The 20333-nt window shown below is 45.9% G+C and overlaps 1 protein-coding gene across 1 annotated transcript; it reads right to left on the bottom strand.

Annotated features, from left to right (window-relative positions):
- Positions 1-112: 112 nt before the first annotated feature.
- megf8 (multiple EGF-like-domains 8) lies at positions 113-20082 on the bottom strand. The gene is made up of 44 exons (XM_076109057.1): positions 19670-20082; positions 18791-18980; positions 18519-18682; positions 18216-18425; positions 17863-18043; positions 17605-17693; positions 16884-17097; positions 16607-16790; positions 16045-16190; positions 15616-15726; positions 15368-15519; positions 15116-15217; positions 14777-14924; positions 14225-14388; positions 13636-13839; positions 13211-13408; positions 12757-13017; positions 12523-12641; positions 12273-12404; positions 11917-12030; positions 11633-11716; positions 10935-11174; positions 10653-10837; positions 10314-10527; positions 9954-10194; positions 9693-9825; positions 9275-9525; positions 8891-9001; positions 8666-8784; positions 8300-8537; positions 8029-8200; positions 7682-7845; positions 7412-7547; positions 7087-7318; positions 6463-6589; positions 6156-6366; positions 5705-5919; positions 5416-5611; positions 5113-5281; positions 4790-4982; positions 4521-4688; positions 4265-4395; positions 3950-4082; positions 113-3304 (listed from the first exon to the last, which is right to left on the bottom strand). Exons 1-44 carry the CDS (start codon positions 19691-19693, stop codon positions 1802-1804), a joined length of 8673 nt encoding a protein of 2890 aa, XP_075965172.1. The 5' UTR covers positions 19694-20082; the 3' UTR covers positions 113-1801.
- Positions 20083-20333: the final 251 nt, after the last annotated feature.

Below are 20333 nucleotides of genomic sequence, written 5' to 3'. Positions count from 1 at the left end.
TCGACATGTATTTCCTCAATCTCATGTCCTAACTGTCCTTTTATAATCAACAAATAGTATCAATACAAATTTAGGAAAAAACGGTTTTGTCCTCTGAACAAAACAAACTCAGTCATGTTCCACAGACTTTATTTCAGCCGACTCAGGACAGAATCTTGATACAAACTTCTGTACAACACTGTTCCCTTCTTTGAAAACGAGAAACAAACACAACTAAAGTTATGTACAAAAATATGTTAAAAAAGAACATACACAAAGATACGAGACAAAAACATAAAAAAACAAAACATATTAATGCTTTTTTGTGAAGGGCTGTTATAAATAGAGACAGTATTAATTTGAGCTCTAGTTTGCTTAACTATGCTGTGAGTATTCAGTTCATGATAAAACAGTCGTGCGATCATAGTTTTGTTCATTCGATAAGAAGCCAGTAGCATCACTCTAGAGTTCATCCATGACACTGTGGACGACTTCCCCTCTGTGTTTCACGTGAACAATGGGGCTCATTGCCTCCATGCAGTGCAAAAAGGAAAACAAAGAGGAAGCAAATGTCAAACAAACACCAAACAGTGAACCAGTAATTCAGTCTCATTGCAAATAAAAATGCTAAAAAACAAAAAATCTCTCACCAGGAGAACTCTTTCCATTATCATTGTAATTTCAATAGAGTAACATTTTCGGTACTGTACTTTTTCTTAACCACATCCATTTCTTCCTCTAAATCAAATCATAGCTATGATTGGCTAATACAATCATCTAAGCAGACAAGTTGCCTGAAAAAAGCAGTCCAGCAAAACTAGCCAAACACCAACATACATTTCATGTAATCAAATGTTTCAAGAAGGACACGCGTCTTCATTTTGACGAGTTCAGTCGTGTAACTAAATTATTAGCGTCAGGAACTGAACACTAATAAAAACACGATCCTTCATCTTTTTCCTTTTCTTTTCTTTTTTTTTTACAAAAACAATTCATGAAACAATATGTAATATATGTTACCGTTATTAAATGTAAGCCGGTCGACTCACAGACAAGGCAAGAAGTGAAGGCAGAAAGCGCAAATAAAAGTGTAACAGAGCAGGTGAATGAATATGCAAAAACACACTCGGGAGTCTGTTCAACATAGACGTGTAGCTGAGACGCCTGCCGTATACCGAGTTACAACTATAAATCAGTCATCGACGAGGATATAAAAACCATCTCACAAGCAACTTTGACTTTTTGTTTTTTAACTGCGCTAAGCTCACAATCAAATTCTTGCACATTATGCTGAAACCAATTTAAGTGTCTTTTGTTCTCATTTGCCATTTTTTGATTGTCACTTTTTGGGATATAAAGCACATGTTGGTTCCATAGAGAGCGGCTGTATTCTTTTTTTTTTAACACCTCTGTTGGTCAGCGAGAAGAGTTTTGGCAACAGTCCAGCTTCAGTCTTTTTAGGAGACTGACTATTGAATGTGCTCACACCTCTTCTTTAGTGACCACAGACGGGATGCGACATTGTTCTGTTGATACGTAAAGCAGTTGTAGTGCATTCTAGAGACAGCTGGCTTGGTCATGTGAAGCACTGAAATACAGTACAGCAATACATAAAACAATAAAAGACACTTAATTCATGATACAGTGTATGTACAACTCTGTTCAAACAGCTCACGTTAACTGACTCGGTCGTAACTCTTTCTTCTGGACTTTGTTTTTGACTTACAGCTTTCAAAAAAAAAAAAATCTCATATATCAAACACTTTACAGATGTATCCCATCTCTTTTATCTCTGTCCTCTTTAAATAATATTGTTGCTTCCCTACATAGCCATAGTGGTCAGGTGTTGATGCCCCAGCAGCCCCTTGCGCCCTCCTCCGGCCCCTGGGTGCCCCCCTCCATTGCCATGGCCACAGTATTCTTGCAGGTTCTGACGCAAAGTAACCAGTGCGGAGCCCAGACAGGCACGGTTTGGAGCCAAGACACCCCCGGGCAGCTGGAAGAGGACAGTGGCCACCCCAGCCATGCCGTCATCTGTGGGCTCCAGGGTGATGGGCCCGACCTTAAAGGTGGAGTAAGAGAAGCCCATGAGCTGAGAGAGGAAGGGGTCGGAGCGGCAAAAGTGCTGGTAGCCGCTGTACGTGGATGGGTGGTGGTGGTGCGAGGCCGGGGTGCCAGACGTGGTGCTGGCATAGTGGTGGGTGTTCAAGTAGTGCAGAGGCAGGTGCTGGCCACCGTTGCCCCCTCCACCCAGGGTGAGGTGGTGGTGGTGGTGGGCCGTGGGTCCGGAGCCCGAGTCATGTTTGCAGGAGACAGCTCCCGCCCTGCCCCTCTGGCCCACCACCACTCCTCCTAACTTACTTGTGCGGGCATGAGCGAGCGATACAGTGCTGCCCCCCACCACCCCTCCACCAGCTGAAGGCAGGTAGATGAGCTGAGGCTCCTCTGGCTCAAAGTATATGGTGAGTTTAGCGAAGGGCCTCGACGCCATCTTGGTCATCTCCTGGATGTGGCGACGCTGCTCCCGACGGAAGTCCAGGAACTGCTTCACCTTCCACAGGAGGACGCAGACAGACAGGAAGAGGAAGAAGCAGGAGAAGAAAACAGAGAAGAAGACAAAAAGGTCGATGTGGGCTTGGTCTTGTCGCAAAAACAACAGGCCCTGGGATTCTCCCTGTCTGTCGTCAGTTCCCACACCTCTCAGAGCGATGTAGAAGCGGCTGGATTTCAGGGAGTGCACCTCATGGGGGAAGGTGATGACCACGCGATCTCGAACACTACGGACGATCATCACTGTCTGTGGTTTCCACACAGTGATGTAGGTGATGAGTCCTCCCGCCCGGTCCTCTGTAATCTCTCTCTCTGCCCCGGGGACTTTTGCTTGCAGCTGCAGTGGGTTATGGGAGAGCACGGGACCCCCGAGACTGGACGAGGCGTTGGCAAACACCTTTATGGGGGACGGAGGTGAATCCTTATCGACACCAGCCGTTGTCCCCCGAGTCACCGATTCCTCCTCGATCCTGATGGTGTGAATCCCTGTGTATCGGTCTACATCCACGATGAAGATGTCATGAGAGTTGGACACGTACACCTCCACCTCACCAAAGGTAACATCAATGGTGACTCGAATGTCCACATTGGTGAACTTTGGCTGCGCAGAGAAAAACACAGTGCGCCCTTTGGGCAGGTTGCGAATGGTGGGATCATGGAAGCAGTTGGTCTGGGACGTCGGGTCGAAGCAGCACTCCGTGTCCACGTTGAACTGACGGTAGCACTGACGCCCGTTCACCGGTGTGCCATTGAAGGAGTCCTTGCACTTGGCACACTGAGTAGAAGAGAACAACCAATACAGTTTGAGCAAACACGGCAATGAATAGGAGAGGGCCACAAACTTATTTCTGTTCAAAATATTGCTTTTATCAACGCAGAGACAGAAAATCAATGATTATATAATAACAACGACCACCTTCTCTGTGTAGAAGTGAAACCCCCCTTTTTCTATATTTGATGTGCATAACTAGAGCTGGGTGATATCATCAAAAAAATACAACAATGTCTCGGGTTCATGCTTTTCTATATCGGTTCTATCGTAATGTCAATAAAAGACCTGCGGCCAATATTTACATCACTTGGACGGCGCTTACACGATGATTTAACAATCAGTGAGGTTATGGAGGCTACATACACCTCACATGCAGTTGATTCAGACCAGGATGTACATGTATACACTTTTATAGGCCTCAATGTCTCTGACCTGTCCTGTAAAATGCATCAGACGTTTGTTAAGTATTTCATTCACACAGTACAAAAATAAAAATGGGCTTTTCTATGTGGTCATTTCACATAGACTATGTATTTATTGAATCACAGGAAAACATGCTATATTGTGATATTTATTGTATATTGAGATATCCAATGACCTATAATCGGGACAGAATATTGTGGCCTTATCGCCCCGCCCCTTGTATACCTGTTGCCTGTAGCAGTCTTTCCGGTCACTCTGAGGGCTGCTGAGGCAGGAGGACGTCTCTGTGTTGTTTTGGCAGGGGCATCCTGTACCATCGTGCTCATTACACGTGTCTGCATGGCCGTTACACTGACATCTGCAATGAAAAGGATTTATTAGAAGTCTGTTGCCTCTACCCAAAAACAATGGTAATTGTGTACACTGCCCAAACAAGCAGTATAACGGCCTTTTTTAAACATTTAAAAGCCTAACACATAAATGCTTTGTAATGTCACAGCATGGGAATCAATTGACTGCTAAGCTGAACACATTACTCACTTATCACACTTCCCCTGCAGCAGGAAGAAGCCACTGAGGCAGCTCTCACACTTGTCCCCCACGCTGTTGTTCTGGCAATTCACACAGACAGCGTTCTCTTCTGTGGGACCCTCCGTCACCCAGCTCTGAATCTGATAAAGGGACAAAGAGAGATGGACCCCAGAAAAGAACGAAGGCAGTGCCCAACAGTAAGCACACTGCTGGAGTATTTGTTTTTACATATCAAGAGAAGGCCACAAGGCCGGCAGACACTTACGCTGTTGGGGTCCAGGAGGAGCCCTGGGTTCTCAAGGGCCTTCTTATGTTCATCTCCGGATAAACACACGGCACTGTTTCCTCGGCAAAACTCCCGGCATGGACGACAAGTGCCCCCCCCCTTGGCAGAGCCCACGAACAGAGGCTTACACTTCTCACAGTGTTTACCCTGGAAATGGAGGGGGGGGGGGGGGGGGAATAAATCGTCACCAGTGGACTTGGAAAAACAGTGTCTACAGTATGCACACGTGTTTTACTATAAGCACTTACTATGGTGTTATTGTGGCACTCAAGGCAAACATCCGGTTTGCTGACCCCAGCGCAGTTGCTGTGTTTGTTGCAGCTGCACTGAGAGGAGCAGTTATCCCCCACAAATCCAAAGTGACACTGGCAAACTCCTGGGGACATGCATGTCCCGTTCACACAGCCCTGTGCACACACTGGCTCACACTGACCAGAAGCACTGTATAGGAGAACAACAGAATAAGAAGATTTTGGTTAACATATACTGTACATTTACTATGAAAAGCAATACAGTATTTAATAACTATCCTTGTGTATTAAATGCCATCATTGCTAGCTCCTGATCTTGCCTGCTAAGTATGTAACCCTGTTTGCAGGTGCAGTGATATGACTGGGGTTGGTCGTGGCAGTCCTGGGTGCTGTTACAGTGGTGATGGCCATTGGCACACTCGTCCTCCGCTGGACAGTGAAGGAAGGACCAGCTGCTGTTTCCCAGGGGGCAAACACCCTCACTCACACCTGGGAGACAAGAATGGAAGAAGGTGAGTGAAATACAGATCAGAAAAGCAAACATTTAGATTTATTAAGTGGAATAAAAAAGGATCACTGGACTGGTCACACATTGCTATGAATCAACTGAAGATATTTCTCACCATCAAGACCTCCTTGTAGGCAGCGTCCAGCCCCATTGCCCACCCGAGTAGCACACCAACCACACTGAGGTCTGCCAATGCACTGGGAGCACTGGGTGAGCTGGGAGCATTGGGGAGAGCAAGAGTCCCCCCCAGAGAGTAGACGACCGCACTGACCCGCCTCACAACGCAGGGGCACGAAAGAAGGGCTCGTGCACTAGAGGAAGGGGAGAGGGGTTAGCTGTGTATGAACGTGTTTGATCAAATAACGCACAAAGTTCTCCGTAAAGCTCACGCAGGGCAGTCTTACCTGCTGCAGAGCCATGCTCCACACACAGTGCTGCCAGCCCCCATCGGAGCCCCTGGAGCCTAGACAGAGGCTGCAGTTACTGAGACTGTGGCAGGGCGGAGGGCATGGCATAGGGGGAGAAGACTCCACCTGCATGGGTGAGACGTTGAGCAGGGCGTAGCTGAAACACGTCCAGTCATAGGTGGGGTTCACACTCAGGATGCGCCTCGTCTCACCTGGAGAAATCAAAACAAACAACTTTTGTTTTTTTAGTGGAACACTAAATATGAACCCAAAGAGCTGATTTATTGGAGCTGCACAATTGTCACCAAAATACTAATTCATCCATGATCTACTAGGTGTAATTATCATAATAAATAAATCACAATTTCTAGTGTTTTTTAAATTTATTTTTATCTTTAGACTGAAAATGATGAATTTCCTCAAAGCTCTTCCACACTACTGCCTCTACCTGTGCGCTTGAACTGGCGGGTCCACATGCATTTCCCAGAAGCAGTACACTTGGGGCAGTCAGAGGCCTCACAGCTGGTCTCAGTGCAGTTGCTGGACAGGAAGATCTCTCTCTGGTTGATCCGACAGTCATGTTCAGACGTACAGCTGACAGAGGTGCTGATACAGGCCCCCTCTGGACAGTTTGTGCACCACTTACACTGTAGAGCAGGCTGGGAAATTCAGTAAGGAACAGATTTTAGCTGATGGAAAGTAGTTTTCTCGCCTCGAGCTACTGATTGTGTGAGAGAAGGGGTCTTGCATGTTACCTGTGGTGCGCTTGAGAATGTTTTAGGGTGTCGGGCGAGGCATTCACTGCAGGTCTTCAGTCTGCGACACTGGTCTGCCTGACGAGGGGTCGGCGAACAGGGACTCTGGCCAGTGAAGCAGCCCATTCTGATGGAAAGGGAAGGAGGGAGAGAAATGTAAGTTTGACGCATTATATTTAGTAGCTGCTGACACAGTGCCTTGCAGTAGTAGTCTCCCACATGCATTTTGGCAAACTCCAAACATTTTCTTATTTTTTTTCCCTGAGAGATATTCCAATCTCTGCTGTGGAGATTCAAGGTTGTGGTCTCTCTGTTGCCTCTCTGATTAATGCCCTTCTGGTCCGTGAGTATTGATCCTCTGTTGGTCGGTTTGTTGTGGTTCCACATTCTTCCCATTTTATAATAATGGATTTAATGGTGCTCCGTTAGACACTATTTCACTTCACCAATTTTGACTATTTGTGTAGGTCCATTACATAAAATCCAAATTAAAATCTGATTCAATTTCAGGTTGTAAAGCAACAAAATAGTAAAAACACCAAGGGGGTAAATGCTTTTGCAGGGCACTGTAACTTCAAACTAAGCTATCTATCTATTTAGAGTTGCTTTAAGCTAATGCCTCACCTCTCAGCGGTATCAGAAGAAGCACAGGTTCCTCTACACCAGACGCAGCTGCCTGTAGTGGTGTTGCAGGCCTCTGGGGTGGGCAGCAGCGCACAGGGGTCAGCGGGCACAGACAGGGTTAAGAGTCGGCCCAGCGTGACACCGTTGAAGCCTCCTGATAGGAAGAGACGGTCGCCCCAGCTTGTCATGGCAAGAGACACTGAACGATTTGCTGGATCTCCGATAACGGAGACTGAAGAAAGAGATAAAAATGGGTTATAGTTATGGTATGGTAAGTTATCATTTGACCATCATCGAATCTGCAGAAAGACATTAAGATGGTCACCTGGTTGTATCCAGGTGTTACAGTTGATCTGGTACAGAGACACCGAGTTACTGTAGTCTTCTGCTTCTGTCCTTCCCCCGACAATGACCATGGTGTCTTTGATCATAGCCGCAGCGTGGAAGAAACGGGACAGGGGCTGCACAGCAAAGAGATGATACAGCAAAAATTGATAAGTTATCTATATGCAGTTCACTCAGGATAAATGCTTGGCTTGTCAAATTTACTGGCCCGTAAGAGGAGGATAGAGACTAGATGATGTTGGCCTCTTACCTTATTACCCTGTGAGGGGACCAGCAGAGACCAGGTGAGGTTGGGGTAGTACAGACTGTAGAGCTCGCCTGAAGGCTCCACAGTCTCCACGTGAAAGCGGTAGCCTCCAAAAACATAGATAGAATCAGTCTGCTCATGGTAGACTGCTGAGTGGCCATATAATCCTGTTTGAAGAACACATAGGGCAAAACAGGTTTAAGCACATTTTCAAAATGTAATACTACATTTCTCTGTGGGCTTGACTATTAAATGATCTATGTTCGTACACATATAAGTGGTGCATCAGTCAATAACTCATTGATAGAGTAAGAACAATGTTATAACCCGTAAAAAAAGGCCTCAAGAACCTGTAGGTGGTGTGCCAGTGTGGGGGGCAGCGGTCCAGTTTCCAGTGTGAGGGCTGAACTCCAGCAGATGGTGGTTGAAGCCGTTGTCTGGAGAGTAACCTCCAATCAACAGCACAGAGGAGTCTCGGCGAACAGTTAGAGTGTGGCCCGCCAAAGGGGGCATTACTGAGCTCTGTCAGAGATGGAAGAACATTTTATTTTTGCTTGGAGGTAAAACACACTTCAGCTGTTTATAGATATTTTGTGTTTCCACGATAAATCAAAGCCCAACCTTGTGTTCTCTCCAGACTAAACTGCTGAGATTGAGACTCCAGGTATCCATCGCAACACCGTTTTGAATGACACCGCCCGCCACCAACATGAAGTCGTGAGTGGCTCCGTGGCTGCCAGAGCCAGACTCGTGACTGGTCAGCAGTGCAGAGGCGTGGTGATAGCGAGGGCCAGGAGTCGAGCCTTCTTCTACAGAACTTGTCAACATTTGGGTCCAACGGTGCTCGGACACAGAATATCTAAACAAACCAGGAACAAAATGTATTATAGTGCACATATAGACAGTACATGTGTTATACACATACAGTATAATTACACCTATTCATGTCATTAAACTCAAAACAGTCCACGGTTACACAGCCCTTACCTATAGACATTTCCCAGAATGCCCTCAGACAGAGAGAGTCCTCCATACATCCAGAGGGTGCCCTGTGGTCCAGACACCAGAGTGTGTCCCATCCTGTGGAGGAACCTGTGTGCCTGGTTCTGTGGAGCAACCGCACATATGAATGCGTGTCAGCGTGTGCTGAGGTGTGAGATTCATGAATGGTGCAGATAAACATTTTTTTAACAGTTTATTTTCTGTCCCTACCACTGTCAGTTGTGTGTCCAGCAGTGTTTCCCAGACCAGGCTGTTGGAGTCCCGAAGAACAGAGCAGTCTGAGCCAGCCCAGCTGTGTGAGCACATGCACACTCCCAGAGACTGAGACAAACAAAATATGTCGATAAGCCATGTAGGGAAATTTATAACATAACTATCATCCCCAAAATACATTATTTTACAGCTGTCATTTTATAGCTGAAGATTATTATGAATATATCCCATCAAATCAAATGGCAGGAGTATAAAACTATAGTTTATGGTATCCAAATGCTGAATGGACACAATTTTCTTTCTTTATGATTAACGGGTAACTTGGAGAATAAAACCAAATGTGAACTTATAACTTAAAACATAAATTGTCACAACTCTTACTGTATTACAAGCTCCTCTTCCTTCCGCTATTCCGCAATCCTGAGGGCACATGGGCCGGTCGCAGTGGGGTCCACCATACCCCTTAGGGCACTGACAGAGCCCCCCCTGGCACTGGGCTCCACCTGGACAGGCAGGTGACCCCTCTTCACCCTCATCAGAGCTCTGTTGACAACGTCGCACCCAGAAAGATGCGTTGAAGCCCTGAGGTTTGTTTGAGGAGACATTGGCCTCAAAGTAGACGGAGATCACACCTGGTAGTAAAAGAGAAAAGACAATATAGTGAAAGTTAGTGGTTAATGTGTCAACAGGGATGTGTAGTCGCCCACAAGTGGCATTTAATAGCTCAGATTTAGCTAATGATGTAAGCAGACTTCTCCAGACAAAATGTCTACTATCGAATGAATATATGGATAAATACCGGAGGTGGCCTCAACAGTGATTGGTTGAGTCCTTGTGGTGCCACAAAATGCCCCGATCAGGTTGTGATCTGAATGTACAACTCCATTGGGCAGGAAACGAGGGAGGCCATCAAACACATAGACAAAGGAGCTCTGAGAAAAAACAAAATATATGGAATGTAAGGGAGACAGTCATACAGAGAGGAATACTGACAATGTTTGATGCTACAGCAGAGCTAACGTGTTCATTTGCTCGGCTGTGTAATGATGTTTGTACTCACTTTACAGTACGTATGGGAGTCTGGGTGTAAGGTGAGGGCTACAGGGGGACACAGCTGTCTGGGCAGACAAGGTGCCAGGTTCTCAGTCACAGACAGGACCCACAGGCAATGAGAAAGTCCTCCTCTCCCTTCTGTGCCACTTCGCCATCCCAGAGAAGAGGAGAGAGGCATGGCAGAGGAGGAGGTGGAGGAGAGCAGCACAGAGCGGCCCTGGCACTGGCGGTAGCATGTGCCGTTGTTCCTGTCGGAAGGAGAAAGATGTACGGATAGACGAGTCGTGATGAAAGCACGTTTTCACACTTTCAAGAAGAAATGGAAAGTTTGCATTACACTAAAGTTATAAGATGAAGATCTCCTTACCTGGGGTCGCCATAATAACCAGGCAGGCAGGACTCGCAGTGTGGTCCCTGAGTGTTGTGGGTGCAGTAGCACTGGCCTGTCTGGTTGTGACAGTAACCTCTGGCCGGGTCGCCATGGCCGTTGCACTCGCATTGCACACAGCCGCCACCACTAGCCAGGGCTGATCCAAAGCTACCCGGACGGCAGTGCTCACAGTGGGGTCCTGTAGTCCAATCTGAAAGACAGAGAAAGTATTTCAACAAAAACAATATATTTTTCCAAACTGTGAGAATGATCTTGGCCTGGTTCAGTAATGACAGAGAACAAGCTATTGAAATAATACACATACTAAGTCCTCACCCTGGCATTCGTCACAGATCCCCGGTGCAGTGATACAGGTGGAATGGAAGTTGCAGCCACAGTCAACGTCACATTCAACTCCACTGAGAACCAGGGTGGCGGGGTCAGATGTCCAGCCGAGGGAACATTCACACTCAAACCGCGGGCTGCCACTACATTGGCCCTCTCGGCACTCGTTGTAGCACCTGTGGAGAGGGGAACAGTTAGAAAAACAAGAAATTTAAAACAAGAGTTTTAGATTGAGAGAGTTGATGGATGAATCAACAGAGGAACACATCTTACGTCTGGTTGCAGTGCAGCGTGCCATCCCCTGTATATCCTCTCTCACAGTGGCATTCGTAGGAAGTGGGAGTGTTGATGCAGGTGGCGAAGGGGTGACAGTTGTGGAGACCCAGCCGGCATTCCTCTACATCAGGGCAGGTGGGGTAGGACCAGATCGCATCTCGCTCTTCGTCGTCCAAGTGCTCCAGCTCCAACTCCATTTCCAGGGGGCGCGGCGGGGCTGAGGTCTGGGGCTCAGGGCTGGAAGAGCAGGACACGGAGGAGTGAAGTTGGACAGTTATACTATATCCACCTAAACATCCACCTTCTAAGTTACGGCTCTATGTAGAAATTCTGTTTTAGTTTGGCAGACATTCTAAGATATGTAGAAACTAAAATCCAGCAATCATTAAGAAACAAAAGTCACTTCAACGATCTATTTTTCAAATGTATATAACTGATAACAGTGTGACATGTTTTCTTTCAATACTGGGTCTGGATTTTATTTATTGAAGAGTCTTGCTTTTGCATTTTGTCTTTATTAACTTGGAGTAACCATATTGTAAAAAGCAGGACCACCACAAATACATTTACAAACTGTGGGACACACAATATTGAAAAAGTATAATATTAGCCATATAGCAAAAGCTCTGGTCTTATGAGAAAAGGTTATATGCTTACTGCAGCAAATCATGAAAGTATAAAATAGATATCTTTACTTTGCAGCCCGTGCTTCAGCCACAGCCACACTGCAGTTATACACCAAGGGGTCGTCCATTCCAGCCCAGTCTCCCCTCAAACATCTAAAAATATGAGTGGAAAACATTGAATAAACACATATAAATCACAATAAAGACAATGACTAATAACAGATCAGCAGTTTGATTTGATAACAGGGATTTGATAATTAGTCATTCAAATCAGGTGTGTTGCCACTGCTTGTACTTACTCTGTACAGTGTAATTGTCAAAGTATTTGTTAGTTATGAGTTTGCCATACTTACTTTCCAATGGTGGGGTTGTTGTAGTCACCACACCAGCCACACTGGAATGTTCTCAGGCAGTCTGTGCATGTGTTTAAAGCTGAACACTGCTTACACTGGGGAACCGAATGAACACTGACGAGTAAGAGAATAAGGAATGAGAACATTAGATTATTGATTTATGGTTGATTTTGAATTCACTGACTGACTGAAAAAATTACATTTAAAAAGTCTGTCAGTTTTGTGTCATATTTTTGTTCAAGTTGAAATCACCAAAACAGAAAAGCAGCTAACTGTATGTGCAACTGCAAATAATTATAATGAGTAATAACTGTCACTTTAAAATAAAAAAAGAAATAAAAAATTGCTAATTTTACCTGTCATACCAGTCCCTGCACTCTCCATAGGGGTATTTTGTGAGGTAGGCAGCAAAATAGAAGCAGGCCTGGGCTGACTCACACCATGCACACTGGCTGGAGTTAGAGAGGCACTCACCACACGTCTTTCTCCTTTGCAACACAGAGAGATGTCCAGAGAGGGGAGGACAATAATGTGAGTTATAGGTTATTGTTGAAAACATGTATGATCGGCATTTACCTGTGTTAAAAATGTAGTTTTTCAACTCACTGGTTGCAGACTTTGGGACATCCCCCTGGGTCACGTATGGATCCATCTAGTCTTCCGCGTCGACTGCACTGGTAGTCGCCTTTCTTGCTGGAGTTTATCTGCCACTCGCAAAAAGGGTCCTGCAGGCCAAAGTGAGCTTAGCATGAGTGAGGAATACAGCAGCTCCAAAATAAGCTAAATAATATCAGCTGCATAGTGAGACTATGCTAAAATGAGGTGTTATCTGTGATGTACCTGAGTACAAGCGGAGCAGTCTCTGTACTCTTCACACAAGGTGCAGTGCTGGGGTGCCAACAGCAGATGGCGCAGACCCTCTCCCTTGCCTTCCCCCTTGTCTCTCTCGGGGCAGGGCTCGGTGTCTGGGCTGTCCCGCAGCAGGCAGCGGGACAAAGACGGGCACCAGCCACAAGACTGGTCGGACAGACAGGCCAGACAGGACATGTATGCTGAGCAGGAACCGGAGCGGTAAGGCTCCAGGAAAAGGAAGGAAATCTCCTAAAGGGAGAGCACGTAATGGGGAAAAGGGGATAAAAGGTCAACTTTTGTATCACTACTGAATGAAAATCATTGTGCAGACAAGTGGCAGAAATTAAAATGTGCAAAGACCACTAACTACAGTTTTTTTTTAACTTTCACTGCTTCTGCAGGTTAATTTTTTTGAGACATGTCTAGCCATGCCAGTACTCACACTCCCTCCAGGCAATGTTCTGTTCCATATCAGGGCCATCTCACTGGTCTGCCCTGAGCCCGAGTTGTTAAGGTAGCCCTCGGCCTGAACAAGGTAATGGTTGCCCCTGGTCAGGTTAGAGAACAGTCTACTTCCATCCGTGCGAGCCAGCAGCTTCAGCTCTTTCTCCTGCTGGGCTGCCCAACGACCCACAGCCTCCTGCTCCGAGAGTTTCAAGGTGTAGAGAGAATTAGACACAAAGAACAAGTGGACAAGAGTTAGCTGAAGGCTTTGGAATCACTACATTATGTCTTGTGAAAATAACATTACATAACACTTGTTATATCTACAACTAATCTGTCAATATGTTCCAATTTCAGGTGAGCAATTTGTTTTCAAATAATGCATTAAATAAATGTCTAAGTTTGACATGCACTTTTCCTCACCAGTTGGCTGGAGTTGGGCCCCGAAGCCATCCGAGCCTCAAAGTGGAGCCTCTGGATGCGAGCCCACATGGAGACAGTCTCAGTGGGAGCGGTTGCAGGTGGAGGGGCCCCCCACAACGGGTGGACGAAGCCCCTGAACTGCAGTGCTACGTCCATTTCTGTGGTGGGGCTAAGGATGATGGTGGTGCTGCGGAGGATGGACACCTGGCGAGGAGGTGAGGAGGATGGAGGACAGTAGAGGGTGGATGGAAGTGGAAACACATCAACAGAAGCACTATTCTCTACAGACTGCTCCACACGTTTGGCAAACTACTTGAAAAATGGAATATTCTATCAAATAAAACACACAGTGGAAAAGAACAAAAAAAAGGCACGTGAGCATTGGATTTTAGAGGTTGAATATCCAAGAGCACAAGGCAGAAATAACAAATAAAAGAGAAACTATCATAATATTGAAGTTGGAGAACTGCAGTACAGTCAACGTGTCAAAGCAATGTTGGAGGAAGGAAGGAGGGACAAGTGTAAGCAGAGAGGGAAGTAGTTACAACCACAACTAGTACAGTTAGCACTTGAGATTTGGACTCCGTACCTTGTCAGGCTGGGAGTCGTTGCGGGGGTGCTGGAAGGTGAGCAGGTGCAGTCCCGGGACATAGTTCTCGGTGCGACAGGAGTGGAGGGAGGTTAGGAAAAGGGTACGCTCCCCCCACCAGCCGTACGCCCCTGAGATCTGGTCCACACGGCACGCACTTCGCTCTGTGAGACCGAGAGGGAGAGGTCAGCACACAAAGAACACATCTGACCTCCTAAAATCTCATAATACAGCAGCTTCCTAAAGTGTTCCGCTGTACTAAAACGAGTCTGATCTGTGACTTTTGTGTGACGCGTGTTCAAAAAGAGTAAAACGAGATGACCTCACTGCACCAAAGGAAGTGTGCGATCGGACAGGCAAGTCAAATCATGGTCTGAGTCGCTTGTCCGATCTCTGGGTGTAGTCACGCCACTGTGCTCAATCTCTGAAGCACGTCCAACAAAAGTCCCTCCCCATGTCAACGCCCAACATCTTTTTTTTTTCTCCACTCTGAGGGTGAGCCCTTCTCTTCTGCCTTCCTTCCTCCCTCCTTCCTCCCTCCCTGGGTCTCACCTGACACTGGTAGGCAGGACTCATTCTGAACACACCAGCCAAATTCACCAGGGGCACGGGCCAGAGAAGCTGGAGTGCCACTGAACACCAGACAAGACTGGCAATCAGACAGGAAGCGAGCCAGGCCCAGGCAACCAGTACTGCCGCACTGTGAAGACAAAAGGGTGGCTATAAATTACACAGGTAATCCTGACAGATATCCATACAGATACATCAAAGTGAAAGTTTAAGTGTCTCACAATGTAGGAATGGACACAACAATAATATAGTTTATTCTACATTTGTGTGAATCAGTCAAAAACAGAGTAAGCGACAAGGATGTGCTGAGGGAAGTGTTACCGGATTACTGGGCTGGTACTCTCTGCAGCGGCCTTCACACCAGCTGCACTCAGGGTTCTTCAGGCACATACTTTCGTCTAGGGCCTCAGCGCAAACGGCATCCTATTAAGGCAACACACACACACACACACAGTTTCACAATAATTTAGTTCCCTTAATCCCTAGTTGTTCAACACAAGTTTTTCAGCCTTTCTCCCATCAGTCTTATCAATGATATGACTTCCAGCCTTGTTTTATGACACTTTCACTCACCCTGTCACCTTGATCGCTACTGACAAACAGCGGAACTTTGTAAGCCACCAGGTCTCCAAGGGCCACACCACTGTAACCCCCGGCCACCAGCAGCACTCGTCCCTCCATCACAGCAGCAACATGCGAGTAACGCCCCCTCACAGGATCCCCTCCTGAAAAGAAATATGAATGTTTTGTAGTCAATGTATGTGAAGATGCTTAAGTAACAACCACCAAGAAACAAGCTGTATGAGTCTACAGAAACTCACTGAGTGACCATCTCTCCCCTGCAGACACCCACTGGTGACAGCCCAGGTGGTAAAAGAAGATCTCCTCATCATAGCACTTCTCCTCTTGGTAATGAATATGTACATTCCCCCCTGCGAGAGAAAGGCAGGAAGAAATAGATAAATATACACAGAATGGCACTAATTAAATGGTAAATGGACTTTTACTTGTATAGCGCTTTTCTAGTCTTCCGACCACTCAAAGCGCTTTAACACTACATGTCATCATTCACCCATTCATACAGTGATGGCAGAGGCTACCATACAAGGACTCTAACTAATCATTCATACACAAGTGTCTTGCCCAAGGACACATCGACATGGACCGCCGATCCTCTGATTGAAGGATGACCCTGCTCTACCACTGAGCCACAGTCGTGAATTACAGTTGCTTATTTTGTCAATGCTTACCGTAAACAACCATGTAGTTCCCAATGACGGTGGCTGAGTGGAAAGCTCTCTCTCTGGGGCCGGTTGCTGGGAAACGGGAACGGAAAGATGTCCAAAAACGTCTCTCCACGTGGAACACGTCGGTGTTGTTCACTCTCACACTAAACCTTGGAAAAATATACAACAAGAGTACTTTTAGTATTTATAAAGATGTTGTCTATATTTTTATTCATTTGCTAGATTTTTCTCAAAATGTTGCAAATTTCTAGATTTGCTATTCCTTTCTATCTTATTTCTTATATTTGTATGCTGAATTTAACAAGTCTTCTAAACTGAAGATAAAACTAAATGTGTTATCTTATTTAATCTAATGGGACAAATTATTTACAATTCACTTGATGTGAAAAGGAATAAACAGAAATATCACATGAGCAATCCCCAGACACACAGAGATCCACACCAGGCAGCAAACTTTTCCCTTTCCTCATTAAAAACCACAAATAGAAAACAGTGTACAAAATGTTCCTACTGGATGTGTATGTGTTACTGTATCCAGTAAGCTGAAGCACAAGAGGGTGTGTACCTGGCAGTGGTCGGCCTGTGGCCTCCATAGACCAGCAGTGTTCTGGATGGGCTGTGGAACACCATGGAATGGCCCGCAGTGGCCGGGGGCTTCCCACCTGTGGGCTGAACCATTTCCCACCGTCCAGAGCCATGCAGGCCGAACCGATACAGAGAAGAGGAAAACATATCCTCCTCAGTGCGACCTGGGAAATAATGATTATGATTTATTTCTCAAGGGATTTATGTATGCCTATCCAAACACAGACTGCCAAGTGAATATATCATGTGAAACCCACCTCCAAATACATAGAGATGATTGTCTACTACGGCTGCAGCGTGATTGGCCAGTTTAGGAGACCCATGCGAATTTGAAAAGCCATGCTGTTGCCAGTCATCGTGAAGTGGCCGGTACATCCAGACATCACTGGCCAGGGAGCCGTTGGCTAGCTCTCCTCCAAAGATAACCATGTTACCCGTCCACTCTACCGCGGTGTGGGAGTGACGAGCCACCTGACAACATAGAGGGGGGGGGGGCAAACAGTGCAGGCAGGAAGTGAATGAAAAGGAAACGTAAAATAATAAATTGGAGCATTTATATTGAAGTTGACTATGTTTGGAGGTAAACAAAAAAACATCGAAAATGAGAGAAATCAGGAAATAGGAGTAAACATTATCTACTGTTTAGCTGTTAAAACCAACTTTGTGAGACTTGTACATTTAAGCCTGAATTTGGATAATATTTTTTTTGGATGACTCACTTACTTCGACTTATTATATTTCCAATCACCCCTCTGCCAAGAAATAAGGTTTCTCCAGCAGAATACTAGCTGTGCTGTTGACAGGGTTTCTCGAAATACCTTATCCTGATTAAGGAAACCAGGTTTCTCGTTTACATGACATCTAAAGGATCAGGTTACTGCAGGAGGCTGATAGTAAACACGTCCCTTGCATGGAAACACAGTATATGAGGCGCAAGAGCAGGAGGAAGCAAACACTGTGTGTGTGTTTATTACTTACAGGAGAGTGACCATAAGACCTGCTTTCCCATTGGTTGGATGTGAAGTTATATTTGATCAAGTCACCGAGAGCTCTATTCAGGTCAAACCCTGGGGGAAAAGAAGTAACAAACAGATTTTATTAATCATGAAAACACTATAAAATAGTAGAGAAGGGTAAAAGTCAATGTGGGACTGCAGCTACAACAAAGGAGGTGGACGATGGGTTTGTTCACTAAATATAAAAAATCTGTGGAAATTAATAACATGTCACTCTCACCGCCAAACAAGTACATGGCTCCAGTGATGGACAGATACACGCCAGCAGAGCCCGTCCTGGCCGGTGTGTAGGGGTGTCCCTCACTCACGCGCCACCACTGCCCTGCCCCACTGTCGTTATGGAATCCCAGCATGCAGCTGTGACCCAGGAAGCCTGGGTTACACAGACAGCGCTCTCCTTTCTGAGACAAAACATGGATGAGGAACAATAGTTTAAGACCAATCATCAATGTTTTAATGAACTGCACATCTGGCTGACATAATTAAAGCTTATTCAGGGTAAGATGAGTGACCCTTTGGTTGAAGACTGGTTGCTTTGTGTGTTCATTAAACCCTCCCCAACCCTACTCTTACCTTGTCACACTGGCCATTCACAGAACAAGCCTGGGAGCACAGAGGGGTTGTACAAGCTGGTCCTCCCCAACCCTGATGGCAGTGGCATTTTGATGTAGAGGAATCACAGCGGCCATGACCGCCACAGGCCCCGGGGCACATAGAGACGGTATAAGTCGCATTGAAGCCCAGGAGATTGTAATTAGCATCGCTGAAGAGATGAAGTAGCATCTGGAACAAGATAATTAAATAACGGTCATAAAGTTAATATAATCAATAGTTATAAGGCTTTAGAGTTTCCTTTGTCGTGTCTTAATTGGTTACCTTGCCGGACTTGGCTTCAATGGTTTGAGGCAGAGTGTTGCCACTCAGGCTGGCTAGGAGAGGGCTCTGGTAGGAGTCTCCATCATACACAAAAAGGTAGTCATAGGTACACTCTGTGTCCATGAAGGTGAAATTTAAGACAATGCGGTGACTGTTGCTGGGAGCTGGAAGATATAAAAAGATGGGAAATATCAGTGAGAATAACTGGCTGTAAGTTATTTGTTCAATTGTCATGTTGTCTGTGCACAAGACAATAGCTTGGCTCATTATACCTTTAATAAGCCACTCGCAGTTCCCATTGACAGAGTAGTTCCCCGGTCCATCTGTGACGTAGCCTGGAGGCCCCCTCAACACCTGCCTGTGGCCCTTGCAGTCCCCTGCCTGACACACAGGCGACTCAGCCAACAGCAGAACCACCAGGATGAAGGAGACAGGCAGGGGGGAGGCCATCACTGGCACCGCCTTAATAATGGAGGGGGGGGGGGGGTTGAAAGAGAATAATTTGTTGTGGGTCTTGACAGACAAAGTATCACCAGAAATGTGCAGCAGAATCATGCAGCAAATATGGACCAATCGTGTAAATGTCAGTTGGAACGACCACACAAGACAAATTAACTAGAGGAGATTTCTATGGAAAACCAAGAGTCATGCAGCCTGGAGGTCCCACGAACAACTTCATGTGACCCTTGCAGTACCGTGTCCGTGTACATTATTCTCTTTTAGTGGCATCATTCCAGTTTAAGTCTGCATGACCCTTCTGTAAACTGCAATGCCATTCGCACAGCAGAATATAACAGTAACACAATATAGTGATTGTGATGAAGCTAAGCCCTGTGTACAGTACCGTTAGCTCATCAACGTCTCACAAACATAACAGTGACGTTACAGGACGTTTTTCCACAGATGTGAGTTATCGTTCTATACAAAGGTTGCTGTTCAGCAACATAGCGTTTACTAACTGTCTTTATTAACGTTACATCCAACTAACGCTAGCTAAAGAAAAAAACAACTAGAATCAGCAACACGGGGCTCTCTCCGCAGGCTATCATAACAAAGCTAACCTAGAGGGTTGCTAACGTTAGCTGAATACCGTTAACAGCGACCGTTAGCTGGCTAGTTGGTAATGTTGCATTTTCAATTAGCATACTCACCAGTTCCCGTTTCTTTGGCCTCATGATAATTTACATTGTCGGCGACCCTTTGACATTAGCTACGACATTAGCAAACTTATGGCTAGTGAGCGCCTCTCGATTGACAGCTAGCTGAGTTAGCTCGTAGGTACTGCTTCGCCCTGACTGCGGCTACAACACTGTGCTCTGCTAAGTTAGCTTGTTCGCTAGCTAGCGGTAGCGGCTCGGCTAAATCCAGATGCGCAATCATCAGCGGCTGCAAAATCTACAAAGAAAAAGTCATTTTTCAGAGTAATTCATAATTATGTAATGACGAAATTATGTTTCTAAAACTCGGTCGTTGCACTAGAAGGAAATGCTGCCAGCTAACAACGAAACCTTTCAACGGGTTCGACCCGATTCCTGCGGTCCATCTTAAGGACAGATGCCCATTGTTTTGATGTTTATGGCCGGCCAGCAGAAACATTAACCGGTGGTTGCCAACACAAAAGACAGCGCCGCGAGTGGCATGTCCCACCACTGCCATCCAGCGGAGATGAGAAACAACGTGTAAACATCTGGATATAAACCACGGATAATAATGTTGTAAACAATAAATACATGAGGCTAAATTGTCACCTTAAATGTAAGATTCTCTCAAAATAGTAACGTTTACTAATTAGCTATGCACCGTTTATGTGGTTCT

The sequence above is a fragment of the Anarhichas minor genome, unplaced genomic scaffold, assembly GCF_050575085.1.
Source record: "Anarhichas minor isolate MPS153535 unplaced genomic scaffold, ASM5057508v1 ptg000041l, whole genome shotgun sequence".
NCBI lineage: Eukaryota > Metazoa > Chordata > Actinopteri > Perciformes > Anarhichadidae > Anarhichas > Anarhichas minor.
Note: the sequence above shows the minus strand (reverse complement) of the source record. Positions and strands in the feature narration are given on the sequence as shown.

What these genes read in the sequence shown, in the direction of transcription:
- megf8 (XM_076109057.1), bottom strand. Translation starts at nt 19,693, where the DNA reads ATGAGGCCAAAGAAACGGGAACTG. An exon ending in GGTCTTATGGTCACTCTCCT is followed by an intron (nt 17,098 to 17,604) that starts GTAAGTAATAAA and finishes CTATGTTGTCAG; the next exon opens with GTGGCTCGTCACTCCCACAC. An exon ending in TGCAGGGACTGGTATGACAG is followed by an intron (nt 12,031 to 12,272) that starts GTAAAATTAGCA and finishes CTTACTCGTCAG; the next exon opens with TGTTCATTCGGTTCCCCAGT.